This window comes from Podarcis gaigeae (assembly GCF_964106915.1).
Source record: "Podarcis gaigeae genome assembly, chromosome: 13".
NCBI lineage: Eukaryota > Metazoa > Chordata > Lepidosauria > Squamata > Lacertidae > Podarcis > Podarcis gaigeae.
The window spans coordinates 6,512,418-6,530,641 of NC_139689.1; the positions used below are offsets into that span (position 1 = coordinate 6,512,418).

General features: G+C 49.8%; 1 protein-coding gene and 1 long non-coding RNA gene across 2 annotated transcripts in view; one reads left to right on the plus strand and one right to left on the minus strand.

The window, feature by feature from the left end:
* PCK2 (phosphoenolpyruvate carboxykinase 2, mitochondrial) overlaps nucleotides 1-18,224 on the minus strand; it is a 19,186-nt gene continuing 962 nt past the window's right edge. Inside the window, exons 2-10 of the mRNA XM_083706732.1 lie at nucleotides 13,849-14,094; nucleotides 13,456-13,640; nucleotides 12,123-12,326; nucleotides 9,943-10,130; nucleotides 8,052-8,214; nucleotides 6,016-6,234; nucleotides 5,763-5,900; nucleotides 5,563-5,658; nucleotides 1-3,711 (exon numbers count right to left, since the gene is read on the minus strand). Of these exons, the coding sequence (XP_083562858.1) occupies nucleotides 3,257-3,711; nucleotides 5,563-5,658; nucleotides 5,763-5,900; nucleotides 6,016-6,234; nucleotides 8,052-8,214; nucleotides 9,943-10,130; nucleotides 12,123-12,326; nucleotides 13,456-13,640; nucleotides 13,849-14,094 (1,894 nt within the window). The 3' untranslated portion in view covers nucleotides 1-3,256. The remainder of the gene's footprint in view (nucleotides 3,712-5,562; nucleotides 5,659-5,762; nucleotides 5,901-6,015; nucleotides 6,235-8,051; nucleotides 8,215-9,942; nucleotides 10,131-12,122; nucleotides 12,327-13,455; nucleotides 13,641-13,848; nucleotides 14,095-18,224) is intronic.
* LOC310829131 overlaps nucleotides 16,288-18,224 on the plus strand; it is a 13,760-nt gene continuing 11,823 nt past the window's right edge. The window contains exons 1-2 of the long non-coding RNA XR_014557176.1: nucleotides 16,288-16,910; nucleotides 17,459-17,569. This is a non-coding gene — a long non-coding RNA (uncharacterized lncRNA). The remainder of the gene's footprint in view (nucleotides 16,911-17,458; nucleotides 17,570-18,224) is intronic.

An 18,224-nucleotide genomic window follows, 5' to 3' on the forward strand; every position in this document is an offset into this window, starting at 1 on the left:
TTTATTTGTTGATATTTTTATTCTCATTCATGTTTGTTATTAACAGAATAGTGTGCATTTGATTTGATGTGTGTTAAAAAATAAAAAATTAAGCTGCAGTCAAATAGCGAGCTCACACTCCAAGTTTCTTTCCAGTTACTGCCTCACTTCTGGTTCAAATTCCACCAGTAAAAGTGTAGCCATACCTAATTTTTCTTCTTTTCTGCCCTCCTTGCTCACTTTCCCCAACGCCCCCCTGAAAGACTGTCACTTCTACCAGGGATGGAGGGGAAGAAATATAAAACCCCATTAATCACTTGCTTATGTTAATTCCCTGAAATGTAGGCAAACTTTATTCAGAGGGGGTGATTCTACCAACTGTAACCCACATACAAGAATGTAAAGAAGAGGGGGGAAATTAAATTTATTAACACTGAGCACCAGTTAAAACAACAACAACCCACCGTATCTGATAACCAGCAGGCGGAATTATTTGCTGTAACAGACTCACATGGCTGTTTGGTGAGCGAGAACTCATGTCATGTAACTTCTCTCATCAGACATCCCAGGATGTGTAATAGGCGAAAAGCTGCCTTGTTGCGTGCAAAACCTCCTCTAGCTATTGGCTGCACTGCTGTGATGTCACTCAATGTTCACAGAAATTCTAAATGCTCCGGTGGGGAATGTTAGCAATCGAATGTTGAGACAGACAGAGCCAGTTAGGTAAACAGTGTCCTAGCTGAATTCTGAAGAAGGTCGATGGTGGAGTTATGGCCACGGGGAACCGAAACCTTGACCAAATATAAAACCAAAGGCGGGCAACAAGTTTAACTTGAGTAGCATATTTTAGCCCACAAAGGATGCTGTTCTTATCTCATGTGTCCCAACAACAACCCTGCAGGGTAGGTGAGGCTGAGAGTAGTTTTATCTGAGGCTCTGCCATGAGCATCATAATGGAGGAAAGATTCAATTCAGCGTCTCCCCCATCTAGGGCCAGAACTCTCTCTGGCTGGTGTCTGATGGGTGGGTGAAGTATAAAGTTTGACTCTGAGTTGTTAATTTACCCAAAAGCCAACATGGGCGTACAGTATAAGTCTTCTGGAGAAGGCTGACTTGTTTGCTTGGGAATTTAATTGTCCCACACCTACTTGGCAGACAACTACTTTCTGGGGAACGAGCAAATCTGAAGTTGGGTAGAACCAATTTTTTTTGCATGGAACGGTTGCTGTGCTGGAGATGATGGTGGAGATTGAGTAATAAGGCTTGTTGGGCTTTCAGAAAACGGACTGGGCCGAGTTGCCATCATGCCATGAAACGTTCTGACTTCGCAGCCCCCAGAAAACACAGAAAAAGGATTCAAGCTCCAAATGGGTGTTGCCCGCTTCAGTTACACGATTTCAAAGGCAGGCAACAAAATTATGGTTTTGGCAATGAGCTTGATGGTTTAGTCGCATTCCGCCTCGCACACCCCATTCGCAGGTTTGGAGCTAGATAAGTGTGGAGATCAGAGGCTGACTGTACAAAGTACAACTCTGATAAACCTGGAACCAAAACAGCAAGGAGGGGAGGGTGCTCTTGGGCTAAAATCCTGCTTGTGGATCCCACCCCACCCCAGGGGCATCTGATTGGCTGCTGTGAGAACAGGATGCTGGAGGAGATCAGCCACTGGAGTGATCCAGCAGGCTCTCCTTACATTCTTGTGGACATTTGAAGTGCAACATTTTGCTCTCCAGCGCGGAAGAACCGTCGAAACCTTCTTCTCCATTCCCCGATTTACAAACCATAAATCCAGCGGGAAGCACCGCATATTGGGTGGGCACGAAGGAGAGAGTATGACGTTGCCAAACGTCCTACAATCTCTTACGGGCCTCGTGAGATTGGTCCCTTGTGTGTGATGTTCAAGTAAGCCAATGTAAAAGGAGGTCCGGAAGAGGGGGAAATGTGGGTTTAAACAGCTAAGGGGTTTTTGGAAGGAAGGGCGGGCGTTGGCATGAAACCTCACGCCTGCTAAAAAGATCGCGGAACGGATTCCCGAGGGAGCATAGTACATTCATAGGAGCCACGTAAGCTCGGTGGCATGTGTGCTAAGAGCTCCCGGGATGAATCCTGGCATCCCTTTTGCTGATCAGCAAAGGCAAGGGCTCTTGAGAGCAACTAACTGTCGGTGGATAAGATAAGGCTAATGGGTCAGACTAAGGCAGCATCGTAAGTTTGTTTATCAACTGAAAGAAATAGGAGGAGAGGCTAGGCAAATTCATGAATGTGGCCTCCGTCGTGTTCCAGATGGTGTCAGCAATGGCCTAGAAGCGAAGGATTAGCACTTACTTGTTCAGCTCCCTCACTGCTAGCTTCTAAGTAGTTTGGATGGCTATCTGTCAGGGATTTTGAGCTGGGACTCCTGCATTGCGGGGGGGGTGGGACTAGATGACCCTTGGGGTCCCTACAGTTCTATGATTCAGTTAGAGCTACCAAATAGGAAGGCTGGTCCTGAGGTTCTACTAAGGCAGGGGTGGCGAAAGGGGAGCCACTTCAGACATTGCAGGACTCCAACCCCCATAAGCCGCAGCCGGTGTGGCCAATGGCCAGGGATGATGGGAGTTGTAGTCCAGCAAAATTTGAAGGGGCAAAAGCTTCTCGGCGTTAAGGAAATGACTTCTCCTTTGAAGACCTATTGGCAGTACAGCTTCCGCTGCATCCTGGCTGGCGAACAACGGGTTCCACATCCGTAACCCAAAGCTGCGTTAGAGGCAGCAGGTTAAGGTTTGAGGACATGCCGCAAGCTAGCCTGGGGTGTCCCTTTCCCCAAAAGGCTTTCCACCATCTTTTTTTGCAACGTAAAAGTCTTTCTCTAGAAGGAGGGAAAGGCATTCTATGAAAGGTCAAAAGCCACTCAGGAACAAAGATGACACACAGACACGGAACGTAGACCCAAACGAGAACCAACGGGCAGCTGGCGGAACAAGATGGCGGGTCACTTCCACTCTACAACCAGAGGAGGATAGTGGCACAGGAAAGGGGAAGCAAAGCAGATTAAGAAAATAAAGAAAGCAGTATGCACGGCTCATTTTGCCCAGGAGACAAGATGGCCACCTCATGGCCAAGGAAACAAGATGGCCGTCTCCTGAATGGCCAGAGAGGCGTACCTGGAAAGAAGTGGGGAAGGGACATTTTGTAAACAAGCTCCCTGTCATCTCCTCCATCTCCCACAGGAGGTGCAGGGTTTGTGTCTTTGGTCTCTTTTTTTCCGGAGAGCAGGTGTGTTCCCTTTTCAGGTGCCTCACATCTTCTTCACCCGGGCTTCCAAGGCTTCCAGTTCCTTCATCACTTCCTTGGGCAGGTCCTCGTTCACTTGTTCCGTCAGGTACTGCCTCACTTCCCTCACTTCTTGTTCCCAGAATTCCTTGGGCAGTGAGAAAAGCTCCTGGTAGTTCACCTTGCTGAGGCCTGTCAGGTCTAAGGTGCCATCTTTGGGGATGTAGCCAATGGGCGTCTCCTTGGCGCTCTCCTCTCCGTCGACGCGGCGGAAGATCCAGTCGAGGACACGGGAGTTCTCCCCAAAGCCCGGCCACAAGAAGTTCCCGGCCGTATCCTTCCGGAACCAGTTGACATGGAAGATCTTGGGAAGGCGGACTCCTTTACGGCCCTCCATGCTCAGCCAGTGCTCCAGATAGCGGCCAAAGTTGTAGCCGAAGAACGGGCGCATGGCGAAGGGGTCGTGCATGATGACTTTGCCTGGAAGGATTTGGGGAGGGAGGGGAGCAGGGATAGGATACCTTAAACAAGTGTGTATACGCCTCAGGTTAAACTAAAGCTGTCTCTGAAGTAAAACTTCCCTGTTTCCATATATTTTACTCCTCAGGGTACATATCTGGCTGCTTCTTCATAATAGACGGCTGCTGGTTTTATTATTGTTAATAATACAGTGGTACGTCAGTTTTTGAACGTCTCCATTGACGAATGATTTGGAATGCTTCCGTTTTCGAACGTGCCTCGGAAGTCAAACGGCTTCCGCTGAGCTTTCTTTCAATTTTCTCCATTGAATTTGCAGGCCGCCCTTTGCGCCTCAAATGTTTCGGAAGTCAAATGGTCTTCCGGAACGGATTACGTTCAAAAACCAAGATACCAATGTATAGTCATACCTCGGGTTGAATGTGCTTCGGGATGAGCTTGTCCAAGTTGCGCTCCGCGGCAACCAGGAAGTAACAGAGCGCATTACTTCCGGGTTTCGCCACTTGCGCATGTGCAGATGCTCAAAATGACGCCACGTGCATGCGCAGAAGCGGCGAAAAGTGACACATGCGTGCGCAGACAGGCCATCGTTGGTTACGTTTGGTTCCAGAGGCAAACAGGGCTCTGGAACGGATCCCGTTCGCATCTAGAGGTACCACTGTAATCGATGGCACTGAAAATGCTTGTTGTATTTGATATTAATTGAACTCAATGAATTATTTGGATTGTCATTCTGAAACCATTTGGCACTCGAATGTTGCTACATTTTTGTTGCGTTGTGAACCGCCCCAGGGTATTTTTCTACGGAAAAGCGGTATACAAGTTGAATATATGAATAATAATAAAAAAGTATCTCTCAGCTCCAGAGCAATGCTCAAGCATAGGGGTAATCCATGTGCCCTGCTGATGTTGTGGACTACAACTCCCATCTGCATGGCCAACGGTCAGGGGTGATGGGAGCTGTAATGCAGGAACATCTGGCAGATTGGCTACACCTGTTTTAGGCTACCTGCTTGCTGTCTTTGCCTTGTACCTGGAGCTCAGCCTGTGCTCTGACACCTCGCCTTTCGGTTTAGACTTGGACCGTGCACCTATCATAGGCCCACTTCTGCCAGTCTCTGGCTCCACCAATTACAAAGGTTTAAAGCTTAAAGTTGGGAATATTCAGGCCTCTCTATCTGGCCCTCAGACTCTCCCCATAATATTCCTAATAATTTGTTTCTTACACCCTGCCCGTCTGGAATGGGTTGCCCTGGCCACTCTGAGAGGCTTCCAGCCAAAATGCAGAAAAAGTCACACATTAAAATCTTCCTGAAACAGGGCTGCCTTCAGATGTCTACCAAAAATTACATTGACATCTGATGGGAGGGCAGTTCCACAGGGAGGGCGCCACTACAAAGGTACATTTCTCAGTTGTTGCTCCTCTGGCCTTGCCCACTACTGGTGTGCAGGCCCCAGAATCCTGCCTGGGTGGGAATTGTCTCCCTTTTGCTGAAAAATTCTCCCCACCCTTCATTTAAACATACAGTGGTACCTCGGTTTAAGTACTTACTTCGTTCCGGAGGTCCGTTCTTAACCTGAAACTGTTCTTAATCTGAAGCACCACTTTAGCTAATGGGGCCTCCCGCTGCCGCCACACGATTTCTGTTCTCATCCCTAAGCAAAGTTCTTAACTCGAGGTACTATTTCTGGGTTAGCGGAGTCTGTAACCTGAAGCGTATGTACCACTGTACTCTCCATGGCCTTGGTTCCATTACCCAAGGTGGACAGGCAGGTCTTCCCTGGTCTTTAGCCCTTGAGATGCAACCAGATCTACATAGAAAACAGATCCACCAACCCCCAGAGATTCCTCACCTTTGTGCTCAGCGGCTGCAGTGGATTCCGATCTCATTGCGCTGCCCACGAAGACGCCGTGGCGCCAGTTGAAGGCTTCGTACACCAGGGGCACACCTGTAGGGCAAATCAGTTTAGCGGGTGGGGTCCCTCAGAGAGGAGGGTTGCTCAGTGGGTGCCCACAGACTCTGGGAGGAGGAGCGGGAGGCCAGGGAGCTTACCTGCAGGTCTCCTGCCCCCAAAGATGATGGCATCGATAGGGACCCCCTTGGGGGACTCCCAGTCCGGGTCCATGATAGGGCACTGGCGGGCTGGCGCACAGAAGCGTGAGTTCGGGTGGGCAGCCGGCCCCGCGTCACCTTGGCAGGAAGAGAAGGGGAAAGTTCAGGTTACCGGGGCCTATGCGCTCCCCAATCCCCGCTTTGTTCTGTGCGACTACCCAGAATCCTTTGCAAACAAGCCGCCCATCCTTGCCTGGTTTCCAAGGCTTGCCCTGCCAGGTGCTGATGGTCACTCCCGCGGGGATCATCTGGTCGATGCCCTCCCAGTAGACTCCCCCTTCGCTGGTCTCGGCCACGTTGGTGAAAATGGTGTTCCGCTGGATGGTGTGCATGGCGTTGGGGTTGGTTCTGGTGGACGTGCCGGGCGCCACCCCAAAAAAGCCGTTCTCGGGGTTGATGGCCCGCAAGCGGCCTACGCGTGAGAGGGGAGAAGATAATGAGCTGCAGAAAATTCTGCTCCGGATCCCAGGGCCTCTTCCCGCCAGCCTTTATTTCCCCAGGCTTCCTTCTCTCCTTCACACGAGGAGCCGCTGTCTCTGCTCAAGCTTCTCTCTTTCCACCCACCAAATCTGCCATTCCTGAAGGAGCGTCTCCACCCCTATCGTTCTGCCCGGACACTGAGGTCCAGCTCCGAGAGCCTTCTGGCGGTTCCCTCACTGCAAGAAGCCAAGTTACAGGGAACCAGGCAGAGGGCCTTCTCGGTGGTGGCACCCGCCCTGTGGAACGCCCTCCCATCAGATGTCAAAGAGACATCTTTGCAATTACCGGACTTTTAGAAGACATCTGAAGGCAGCCCTGTTTAGGGAAGCTTTTAATGTTTAATAGACTATTGTATTTTAATATTCTGTTGGAAGCCGCCTAGAGAGGCTGGGGAAACCCAGCCAGATGGGTGGGGTATAAATAATAAATAAATTATTATTATTATTATTATTATTATTATTATTATTATTATTATTATTACCCTTTGAGCCATCTGCAAACAGGATGAGCGACGGACTACCTGGGAAATTAGGGGTGGCGGTACCTCAGTCCCGGGGGCCAAATGAGGACCCACTATGCTTTCTGCCTGGCCCTCAAGATTTCTCTTTAGGCCACACCCTCTCAAAGCAGGCCACACCTCTGACCAGCTTGCTCTGCCCTCCCAGTGGTTTAACTGTCCTGACAAGGAACTCTAGGCATTGTAGCTTTGTGACATTGGCCTCCTACTGCCTCTCAGCACCTTTAGCAAAACGACAGTTCCCATAATTCTTTGGGGAGAAGCCATGATGGTTTGAACTGCTTTAAATGTCAGGTGTGAAGGTGGCCAAGGCCCACAACCTGGAGTTAGTACCTTTTCTGTGTACTTTTCCAACCTGAGGGGCCACATTCTCCTCTGAGCAACTGCCCAAGGGCCACCTGCCCGTGATGGGCGGGGCCAGGGGCAAAAGTAGGCAGGGCACCAGGTGTAAATATCACCTTGGAAGCCAGAGGTGTTGTCAGTCGGCCTGAGGAGATGTGTGTATGCCCTAGGGATAGTTCCAAGGGCCACACAGCGATGCCTGAAGGGCCACATTCTCACCCTTACAAAGTGTATTTATTTCCCCCCGTTTTTATCCTGCTCTTCAAGGAGCTCGGGAGAGGGTATCCCAGCTCCCAGTCCCCTAACGTTTATCCATACAACAACCCAGTGTGGTAGGGTTAGTCACAGAGAGAGGAGGAGAGAGTGAAACTGGACAAAGGTAATTCAGTGATCTTTGCAGGCGAGCAGAGATTTGAACGCAAGTCTCCTCATTCCGGCACCCTGACCACTGCACCGTACTGCCTCTCGTGACATAGCAAGCATGCTGCACCCTGCTCCTCTCATTCGGATCTGTTATGTACTGAGTTGAATAGGATCCAAAATGCAGCACTCTGATTGGTCCTAGAACAATAGGATCCAAAATGCAGCAGTCTGATAGGTCCTAGAAAAATAGGATTCAGAATGCAGCAGTCTGATTGGTCCTAGAATACTGCAGCAGTATGATTGGTCTGCAGGAGCCACCCAATCCAGCTCCAGATGAAGTGAATCCACCACCTGATTGGCCTACAGGAGAATTCCGGAATTAGCCAATCACATGCAGCCCATTGTGTAAATAATGTATATAAAGCAGATACTTTGGGGAAACTTCCATTCCTCCTCACCGCTATGAGCTGAATAAAGAGCATGAAATCCACTCTTGACTCTGAGTATATTTCAGGATCCAAACTCACCGTCACTGTCGAACTTCATCCACGCAATGTCGTCCCCCACGCACTCCACCCTCCAGCCGGGAAGCGTGGGATTCATCATGGCCAAATTGGTCTTCCCACAGGCGCTGGGGAAGGCGGCAGCCACGTACTTCTTCTTCCCCTCTGGGTTTGTGAGTCCCAGGATCTGGAAGGGGGAAATTAGCAACATATAAATGTTAGGGACGCAGGTGGCACTGTGGGTTAAACCACAGAGCCTAGGACTTGCCAATCAGAAGGTCGGTGGTTCAAATCCCTGCAACGGGGTGAGCTCCCGTTGCTCAGTCCTTGCTCCTGACAAGCTAGCAGTTCGAAAGCACGTCAAAGTGCAAGTAGATAAATAGGTACTGCTCTGGCGGGAAGGTAAACGGCGTTTCTGTGCGCTGCTCTGGTTCGCCAGGAGCGGCTTAGTCATGCTGGCCACATGATCCGGAAGCTGTACGCTGGCTCCCTCGGCCAGTAAAGCGAGATGAGCACGGCAACCCCAGAGTCGTCCGCGACTGGACCTAATGGTCAGGGGTCCCTTTACCTTTACGTAAATGTCTCAGGAGATGCACAGGGAGAGGAAGGTGATGCCAGGCGCCCAAAGACCAGAGACACGCACAGGCAATGGCACCCAAATTTTAGACGAGTTTCTTGTTTTAAGAAATCTGAGCCAACTTTAGGTTACACGTAATCCGATATTTGCTGTGAAGACTCTTTGCGTCATAAAGCCTAGTGTGGTTTAAACTTTAATGAGACATTTCCATGTGCTCTTTCCTAATTTTCTGGCGCAGCAGGTCAGGAAATTCAACAGATGATGCTTTTATAGCACAGAGAGGCAGCAGGGGGTAGATTGAATTTCTGCCTGTCACACAATGTCTAAACACAGAGAACCCTTCCTTTCCCCCCCCCCCCCATTTTTTAAAGGAAGGAACTTTGGTTTCGCAATGAAACATAAAAGTACCAGAATGGATTGTAATAAATGCCAATCCAAAGCCTTTATTTTAGACTAGCCTTCCCCCATTCTAGTTGGGGCTTTTGGAAACTGAAGTCCAAAGGATCTGGAGAGCGCCAGGTGTTTGTCTAAACACCTGCCAAGTGTTGGATTAGAGGGTTATCTGAAGCAACTCTTTAAAATGGCTCGACCAGAAGCAATGGATTGTTAGGGCTATTTTTTAAATAATGAAAGCTTTACTCAACGCACAAAGGTAAACTGCTGTTCTGGAGAGTTAATGGCGTTCCCCAAATTACCCACAATGCTTTGGAGGCTGTTTCAGCCACAAACACTTATTTTGCAGTGAAAATACCCCCAGTTTCACGCACGTTTTCCCACAAGGCTTTGCACTTACACACCCGCCGTTGTGGGTCCCCTCGACTGCCCTTCCACCTGGGCCAATAACCTCTGGGTCCTGACGAAAGACCTAAAAAATTCACCTCTGCCCCCCCGCCCTTCCCTTCCATGCGTCAGACCCATCCTCGCACATTTGGGATTTCAGCAGTCCTCTGCCACTCATTAACCAATTAATATTTGCTCGTTAAATATCCCCCTGAGGCAATGTAAACACCCCGTTGTCCTTTGGCCTTGCTCCCAAGTCCCACATCCCTACACCAGTCCTGGCTATCAAGCCCCGGCTGAACCTAAACTGAATAATATCCCAGGCTCCCAGAAGCCTTTGCAGGAAATCCATTGCGCCGCCACCACCCGGCATGCGAGACTGAACCCGCAAAGTCAGGACCGGCCCCGGGGCTCCGTAAAGAGGAGCCAAGAGTGCCTCTGAGCATGTACAGACAACAAAACTGTGAAGGGAATTGAGCCACTGAGTCCCGGTTCCCCTCATCCTACCCTGCCGGGCCTGCCTCTTCACAAACTATCTTCACAAACCATCCCTCTCACCAGCATATGCTCTGCCAGCCAGCCCTCGTCTTTGGCAATGCAAGAGGCGATGCGCAAGGCGAAACATTTCTTGCCCAGGAGGGAGTTGCCCCCGTAGCCGCTGCCAAAGGAGACGATTTCTCGGCGTTCTGGGACATGCGCTATGAGGGTCTTCTCGGGGTTGCATGGCCAGTTGTTCACCAATTCATCTGCATTTGGAGGAGATAAACAGAGGTTGGCAATCTTATGGAAGAATTCCACACCTGCCTCTGAACAACAGCTGTACTGGGGAGGTTTGGTTTTGTTCCGGTTTTTATTATGCATTTGTGGTTTCATCTTGTGGTTTTACGCTGTGAACTGCCCTGAAATCTATGGATAAAGGACGCTATACAAATTTAATAATAATAATAATACTGTAGGAAACTAAGGCCACATTCACACCCTACATTTAAAGCATTACTATATCCCTTTAATTCTTAATGAAATCAGCCCTGAGTGCTCGCGTGAAGGACAGATCCTGAAGCTGAGGCTCCAAGACTTTGGCCACCTCATGAGAAGAGAAGACTCCCTGGAAAAGACCCTGATGTTGGGAAAGACGGAGGGCACAAGGAGAAGGGGACGACGGAGGACGAGATGGCTGGACAGTGTTCTCGAAGGGACCAGCATGAGTCTGACCAAAGTGCGGGAGGCAGTGGAAGACAGGAGGGCCTGGTGTGCTCTGGTCCAGGGGGTCACGAAGAGTCGGACATGACTAAACAACAACAACATATCCCTTTAAACAGCCACGGTTTCGCCCGGAGAATCCTGGGAGCTGCAGTTTGTCATGGGTGCTCTCAGATCAGCCTTCATCAGATAGTTCTGGATCACAACTCCCATCATCCCTGACCATTGACTGAGGGCGGTGGGAGTTGTAGCTTTGAAGAACATGGTCTTGGGAGACCCCTTCACAGAGCTACAATTCCCAGAGCTCCCTGTCAAGAGGATTTGATTGTTAAACCACTCTGGGAACTGTAGCCATGAGAGGGGAATGTGTGTCTCCGAAAGACTCTTAACAAACTACATCTCCCAGAATTCCTTGGGGGGGAGCCATGACAGTTCAAAGCGGTATCACAGAGCTTTAAAATGTCTGGTGCGAATGTGACCACGCTAAAGCTCTGGCTCTTTAAGGATCTTTGTTAGAGCTAAACAAGGATCTCAAAAGAGAAGATAGACAAGGACTGGAAGGTGTTTAAAGGATACTTGCAAAATTATATTGAAAAATCAGAACTCCTATTAGAATAAACAAGTTCCGTTATACTGAAATACTAAATAAGACAGATAAAAATGTGTATCAGAAAAAGAAGTAGAAAATGGGTTTAAAAGCGTGTGAGAGAAAGTAATAGAAGTGGAAAGAAATTGCAATTGAGTAGATTGGAAGTCTAACACAAGGGTGGGGTGACGGGTGGTGGGAAAAGGAAGTATCTGTGGGATTGAGTGCGGGTAAGTATGATTATTTTTAAAGATTGTGTTTGTATATTCGTAACATGTATGTATTAATGTTGAATTATTTTAATAATAAAAAATATTTAAATTAAAAAGAAAATGTGTATCCAAACTGGTCTTTCCCCACACAATCTCTCTCTGCTACTAATAATTTAAGCAGAAGGAAGTCTTTGGCATAGTTTTTACACTTCCAGAGGATCTACTGTATTTTTCGTTCTATAAGACGCACCAGACCATAAGACGCACCTAGTTTTTGGAGGAGGAAAACAAGAAAAAAAAAATACTGAATCTCAGAAGCCAGAACAGCAAGAGGGATCGCTGCGCAGTGAAAGCAGCAATCCCTCTTTCTGTTCTGGCTTCTGGGATAGCTGCGCAGCCTGCATTCGCTCCATAAGACGCACACACATTTCCCCTTACTTTTTAGGAGGGAAAAAGTGAGCCTTATGGAGCAAAAAATACGGTATTCTGCAGGGCTGTCAGCCTAAGGACCCTGCCCCTAATTCCCGCCTGGCAGGGGGTTAGACCACATGACCTGGTCCCTCCCAACTCTTCAATCCCATGATTTTCATTCCGCTAGCAGCCATTGCAAAACTGACCAAGGCACTGTGGTGGAAAGCAACAGACTGCTTCGAAACCCGAGCCTCGTCCCTAACCATCGGGGGGTCCCAAGAGGGGTGCCCCCCCCCCCGCTTCTGAAATCCCAAAGAGGACCCCCTCACCTTCCAGGGGTAAAGGTCGCCCCACTGAATGCAAGCACTTGACAAACTCCCCGTCGCCCAGCGTGCGGAGAGCGGCTGTGCCCATCCGGGTCATGATCCGCATGCTGGCGACCACGTAGGCTGAGTCCGTGAGCTGGATGCCGATCTTGGAGAGGGGCGAGCCGATGGGCCCCATGCTGTAGGGGATGACGTACATGGTGCGGCCTGCGGGAGAGGAGGCACAAAGGAATCACAGGCGGCAAGGTTATCGATTGCCAAAAATTGGGAAAACAGCAGCGTCCCAACTAAAACAGGCTGGTTTCCTAAAATGATGGAATACTTCCATACTGCCGAACTAACAGGGAGGATAAGAGGAGACATGGTACAAAAAGCAAATAAGGAGTGGGCTATCTTTAAGGAACACATCAAAATTTAGGTGGGAAAAGTGGAATTTCTGACAGATACGGAGTGAATCCAGAAAATGATTAGAGTGAAAGGAGAGTAAAGTTAAGATAGAAGAAGAGATTGAAGAAATAATGAAATGCGTTTAAGCTAGTTGGAAAAATAAAGTAGCGTAAACAAGAACAGCTGGAAGTCAAGTCACTTGGTCAGTGTCCATATGGGGTAATGTGCAGGTATGTTGATATGTATAATATAGGTAGGTATTACATAGAGTAGTGTAGGTATGTTTTATGTTATGAAAATTAGGTAGTGTGTTGTGTATGTGTATTGTGTAAATGTATATGCGTGTGTTTTATATGTTAATAAAATAAAATATAAAAACAAAAAACCCCCCACAAAGGAGTCACAGGAGGGGAAGGCGCAGGCAGGGGCAGGGGCACGGCTGAAGGAAGAGCCATTGGATCACAGAAGGACGGTTTCGTGGGTGGAGACACATCCCTTGAGGTGGGCCAGTTTGGGCAGATACATATTTGAAGCAATGAGCCAACAGGGTGCAAAGGAGCAGAAGGACGGCTAGAGAAAGAATAAAACTAGGTCCAGGAGGAATTTAGCCCCATTGCTCCACCCAGACACTGAGGTCCAGCTCTGAGGGCCTTCTGGCAGTTCCCTCATTGCGAGAAGCGAGGTTTTACAGGGAACGAGGCACAGGGCCTTCTCGGTGGTGGCACCCGCCCTCCCAGCAGATGTCAAGGAGATAAAGAATGACACAACTTTTAGAAGACATCTGAAGGCAGTTTTTAATGTTTGATGTTTTGTTGTGTTTTTATATCTGTTGGGAGCCTCCCAGAGTGGCTGGGGCAACCCTGACAGACGGGAATAATAATAATAAGAATTTAGCCCAACTCTTCTCAGAAAGTCTCCCTGTCCTATCCACTGTCTATTCTCTCTTTACCTTTCATGCAGCCAGGAAAACGCTCATCCACTGCTCCCTTGAATGTTTGGGGGTTCATCCAGTTGCCCAGCTGACCTTTGACCCCCGAAGCAGGGATGGGCACTGTGTCCCTCTGGTTTTCCGTCACAATGACCGTACGGCTCTCCACTCGTGCGACATCCTTTGGGTCTGTCTTGGCTAGCCAGCTATGTGGGAAGACAGAGGGGGAAAGCGAGGTTCGTTCTGTCACCCCCAAACCTGCATGGCGTAGCCGACCAATGACAGGATTGTGGCAGCAGTGCCCAAATCTCCCGGCGGGTGGCTCCACAGAGCCACCTCCCAGAATGCTCTGCAGGACATGCGCTGGCCATGCGCTTCCGGGGGCGGCCGCCTCCCGCCCTCCAATGCGCTCACCAGTTCTCATATTTCCCCAGTGGTTTGATGACGCCTTCAGACTCCAGGTAGTTCAAGATTTTGACGTTCTCCTTCTCAGTGCCGTCGCAAATGTGGACGCTGTCCGGCTGGCAGAGTCGCACCCCGTGGTCCACAAACTCCTTCACCCGGCTCGGAAGTTTGCCCAGGTCTCCGTGGAGCACTCGTGGGGCATGTGCCCAGCGCACTGGGGCTACAGACCAACATCTGAGAGACGAGGCTCCAAGGCTGCAAGACACACACACAGAGAGAGAGAGATCAAGCATGGAGGCACATGAGCAGAAGAAAATAAAAAGGAGGGGAGCTGGAGGAAACCTAGATGGGCATCTCAATTTTCCCAGGACTCTTGTTTTGCCCAGGCCTCTCCCGAGTCCTTATCAGAGCGTTTAAATCGTGCAGAAATAGGCAGAGAGACTCCCCCGGGGGCACCCACAGCCTTCCAAAATGTGCAAATTGTACGCAAGCTTGGGCAGGCAAAAACCGGTGCGTGCGCGACCCGTGAGCATGTGTGCCAGAGTTTATGCGCAAAGCCAGACGCCTGCGTTCCCCAGAAACTTTAGATGCCGCTGCACAACAGCGCGGGCGCATTTCCACACAAGAGGCCCAGACGCCTTCCTCGTCGTTTTCAAATCTATGCAATAAACAACACATTGGGAATGCGCGATTGGGGTGCGCTTATCTCTACGCGGCCCACGTTTATATGCAACGTCCCCCCCAAAAGTCAGCACCCCCCAAAAAAAAGCTACCTCCGCCTCAAGGTTGAAACCAAGCGTATTAGACAGGCTGGAGCCACACGAGAAAAATGAGGATGTGGAACGAAACAGCTCCATCGCCAAAATGAGTGATAATGGGAGTCTAACTTAAATTGCCTTTTGGGAATGGAGAGAAGGTATCGCATAAACGCTGACAGATTTCCCCACAATGCACAACAGCACCTGGGGCAGGTGAGAAACACTAAGATGAATACAGTGGTACCTCGGGTTAAGTACTTACCGTATTTTTCGCTCTATAAGGCTCACTTTTTCCCTCCTAAAAAGTAAGGGGAAATGTGTGTGCGTCTTATGGAGCGAATGCAGGCTGCGCAGCTATCCCAGAAGCCAGAACAGCAAGAGGGATCACTGCTTTCACTGAGTAGCGATCCCTCTTGCTGTTCTGGCTTCTGAGATTCAGAATATTTTTTTTCTTGTTTTCCTCCTCCAAAAACTAGGTGCGTCTTGTGGTCTGGTGCTTCTTATAGAGCGAAAAATACGGTACCTGTCCCTGAGTCAGACCATCGGTCCACCTTGCTCCTTATTGTTTACACCGGACAAAAGTGGCTTTCCAGAATTTCAGGCAGGGCTAGAAACTCAGATACATAAACTAGGCAGTGAATAGATCCTTGAATCAGGATTACAGTTGCCAAAACCGAAGGTCCATTTGCCATTTTGGGGCTGGACAGCTCTGAAGTCATATTTCCCTGCATGACTTTTGGGTTCCCGAAATTCATTCTGACCGTGCGGATAAAACATCACGGCAATAATTTGACAGGATGTGTTGCTGGTGTGAGAAAACAAGGCATACCCAAGGACCCCCAGGCATGGGGGGAGAAGTCAGGCAGCATCCTGGCACCCGGGCATATTCACTCGCCCACAGGTGGCCAATAGCCGGGTGCAAAATGCCCCTGGAGAATTTTGAACGCTGGTTTTGGGCAGGGAATCTTACCTGGAAGGAAAGAACCTGGGGCTTTCTGGACGCTCTACCAATGAGCTACGGCCTGTCCCCTATGCGCAAAGCTGCAGGTTGCGGACGGGAGAGGGTGGCAGGCATGCCGCCTTGCTAGCAAGCTCCCCCCTCAAAGCGTATTTTCTTTTTAAAAATAAAACATGGCGTTCGCAAGTTATCAGGAGGTTTGCTCAAGGGTGAAATAACAAGCAGCTGCCCTAACGCCTTTGTCGCCAAGGCAAGCAGGAAAATCCCATTGGCAAAGCCCAGCTCCGTGCCTAACACGCATGCACCATGCGCCACAAAACTCTGTGTGCACGCTCGTGAACTTGTGTGCGTGCCACCAGGGTGACTCTCCTATGCTTGGAGGTTGTTAAACAGAGGTTGGGCGGCCATTTGTCACGGCTGCTTTTGTCGAGATTCCTGCATCGCGGCGGGTTGGACTAGATGACCCCTGGGTCCCTTCCACCCATAGCTGTCAACTTTTCCCTTTTCTCGCAAGGAATCCTATTTGGAATAAGGGAATTTCCCTTTTTAAAAAAGGGAATTTCCCTTTTAAATAAAGGGAAACGTTGACAGCTATGCTTCCACCTCTCAGATTCTAGGACAGGCTTCCTCAACCTTCGGCCCTCCAGATGTTTGGAGACTACAGTTCCCATCATCCCTGACCACTGGGCCTGGGATCATGGGAGTTGTAGTCCAAAAAAACAACAACATCTGAAGGGCTGAGGTTGAGGACGCCTGTCCTAGGACAATATCGACGGCTGTGGATCTGTGGACCCTAGACTGTTTGTGAGCATGTACGCACCTCGCTGACCCTTCCACGGGAGATCTGGGGAAAGGGTTTGCTTCTCCCCCCCCCCCCGGGATTGGCAGAGGACCCACAGCGAGGAACCTTGGCTGGGCTCCAGGCGGCAGGGCAAAGGGCAAAGGGCCAGGCCACACGGTGGCGTGGACTTTCACCCGAGCCAAGGCTCCCAGCGGAGCGGGGGGGGGGGGGGAGGTCCCAGCCATGCCCCCAGGGCGCCAGGTCGGAGGCCTGCCTGCGTGCGGGAACATGTTGTTCCCAGATAGAGGCGCAGGCCCTCCCCACCTTGCCCCACAGCTCCCATGTGGTATCTCCCCACTACCACGGGGAGTTGTCTTAATTAAAAAAGAAGGGGGGAGGGAGGCAAGCCCAGATCAGATCACAAAAAGTGTGCCACTTTGTCTGCAACTTTGCACGGGGCGGGGGGGGGGGGAATTAAGGAGACTAGATCCTGCTTTGATCAAACAACAACCTCAGAGGAGAACTCCGGCCCCTACCAGGGGACTGAACCCAGGACCTTGTGCATGCCCTACCTGTGAGCTACCACAATTCCTCTCCCCCACTACCACAATTCCTCTCCCCAGCCGCTTTGACTCCGACGCTGCGGGGACCAACAGAGTCGTTCCGATTCATTCGGAGAGGGTTCAGTTTTTGCACCTTTCCACCTACCTAACTGCTCAACCTCTGACAGGACACTTAAAAAAAACCCAAAAAAACCACCAGCCTCAGTTTTCCATCTGTAAAATGGGAACGCTTGTTGTGTGTGGCGGGGAGAAGGGCTGTCTTGCAGAGAGGCTACAGGACGTCGCAATGGATTGTTCTTGCAGAACACTCCATTCATTGTTTTGTTTCGTTTAAAAAAGTGGACGCACACCACAAGAATCCTGTGATGTCGGTTTCCTCTTCCCTCCTGTACCTTTTTCCTTGTGTGTCATTTTTTTCCCCCCCTTTGGGGAGGGGGTTAAATTATAAGCCTGTGGGTAGCAACTGTCTTGTTTTGATTGTATGTAAGCCACCCTGAAGAGCGGAGTACAAACGCTCTAAATAAACCAACTATGACTGAATATTGCTCCCATTTTACAGATAAAGTAACTGAGGCACAGAACAAGAGAGAGAGAGAATGTGACTGACCCAAGGCCACAAAATGACTCTGTGGCAGAGATGGGGCTGTGCAACATACCCACGTTTTAAAATGTGCGTATTTGCTTTACGGTCACCCCCTAGCTGTCGCCACTGCTCCCATTTTACAGAGCGGCCCTGTGTGTGTGTTTTGTTTGTGTGTCCAAAGGCTAAAGAAGGTAGCCAAGGTGAGGTAATCTGGAAACAGGAGATTGACAGCCATAAAACGATAAATTCAAGCTGGCTGGGAGGCTTGCATGGATGAGACCCAGTGCTGCAACTGGAGATTGCAGCGTGTGTGTGTGTTTGTTTGCAGGGAGAGAGATCTTCCTGCAACTCTTTAGGACCCGGATTAGTGTCCCAGCCTTGGTTTATCTGGAGGAGGGCAATCAAAGAGGAAATATTAAGAGCTGTTAAAACAAAGCAGAGGTGATTGGGCTTAGAGAGTTGCTGTTTCCTCTTATGGGTAAAAGGTTGTAGTGGAAGGGGGGGAGGGTGTTTGTGGGTGACGTGGAGAGCGAGACGCAGGAGGCAGAGGCCGCCTAACAAACAAGGGTGGCCTTGCCAGAGCACAAGGACCCATCTGTGTCCCCCGGCTGCAAACACTCTGCCTGAAAAGGAAGCAGGGCACCCAAAATTTAGAAGCTCCTTCACACAATTGGGGTGGATACAGTTTTAGAGTTTAGAAGAGGGTCCACATTTGCATGTTAAACAGGGACACAGACAAGGA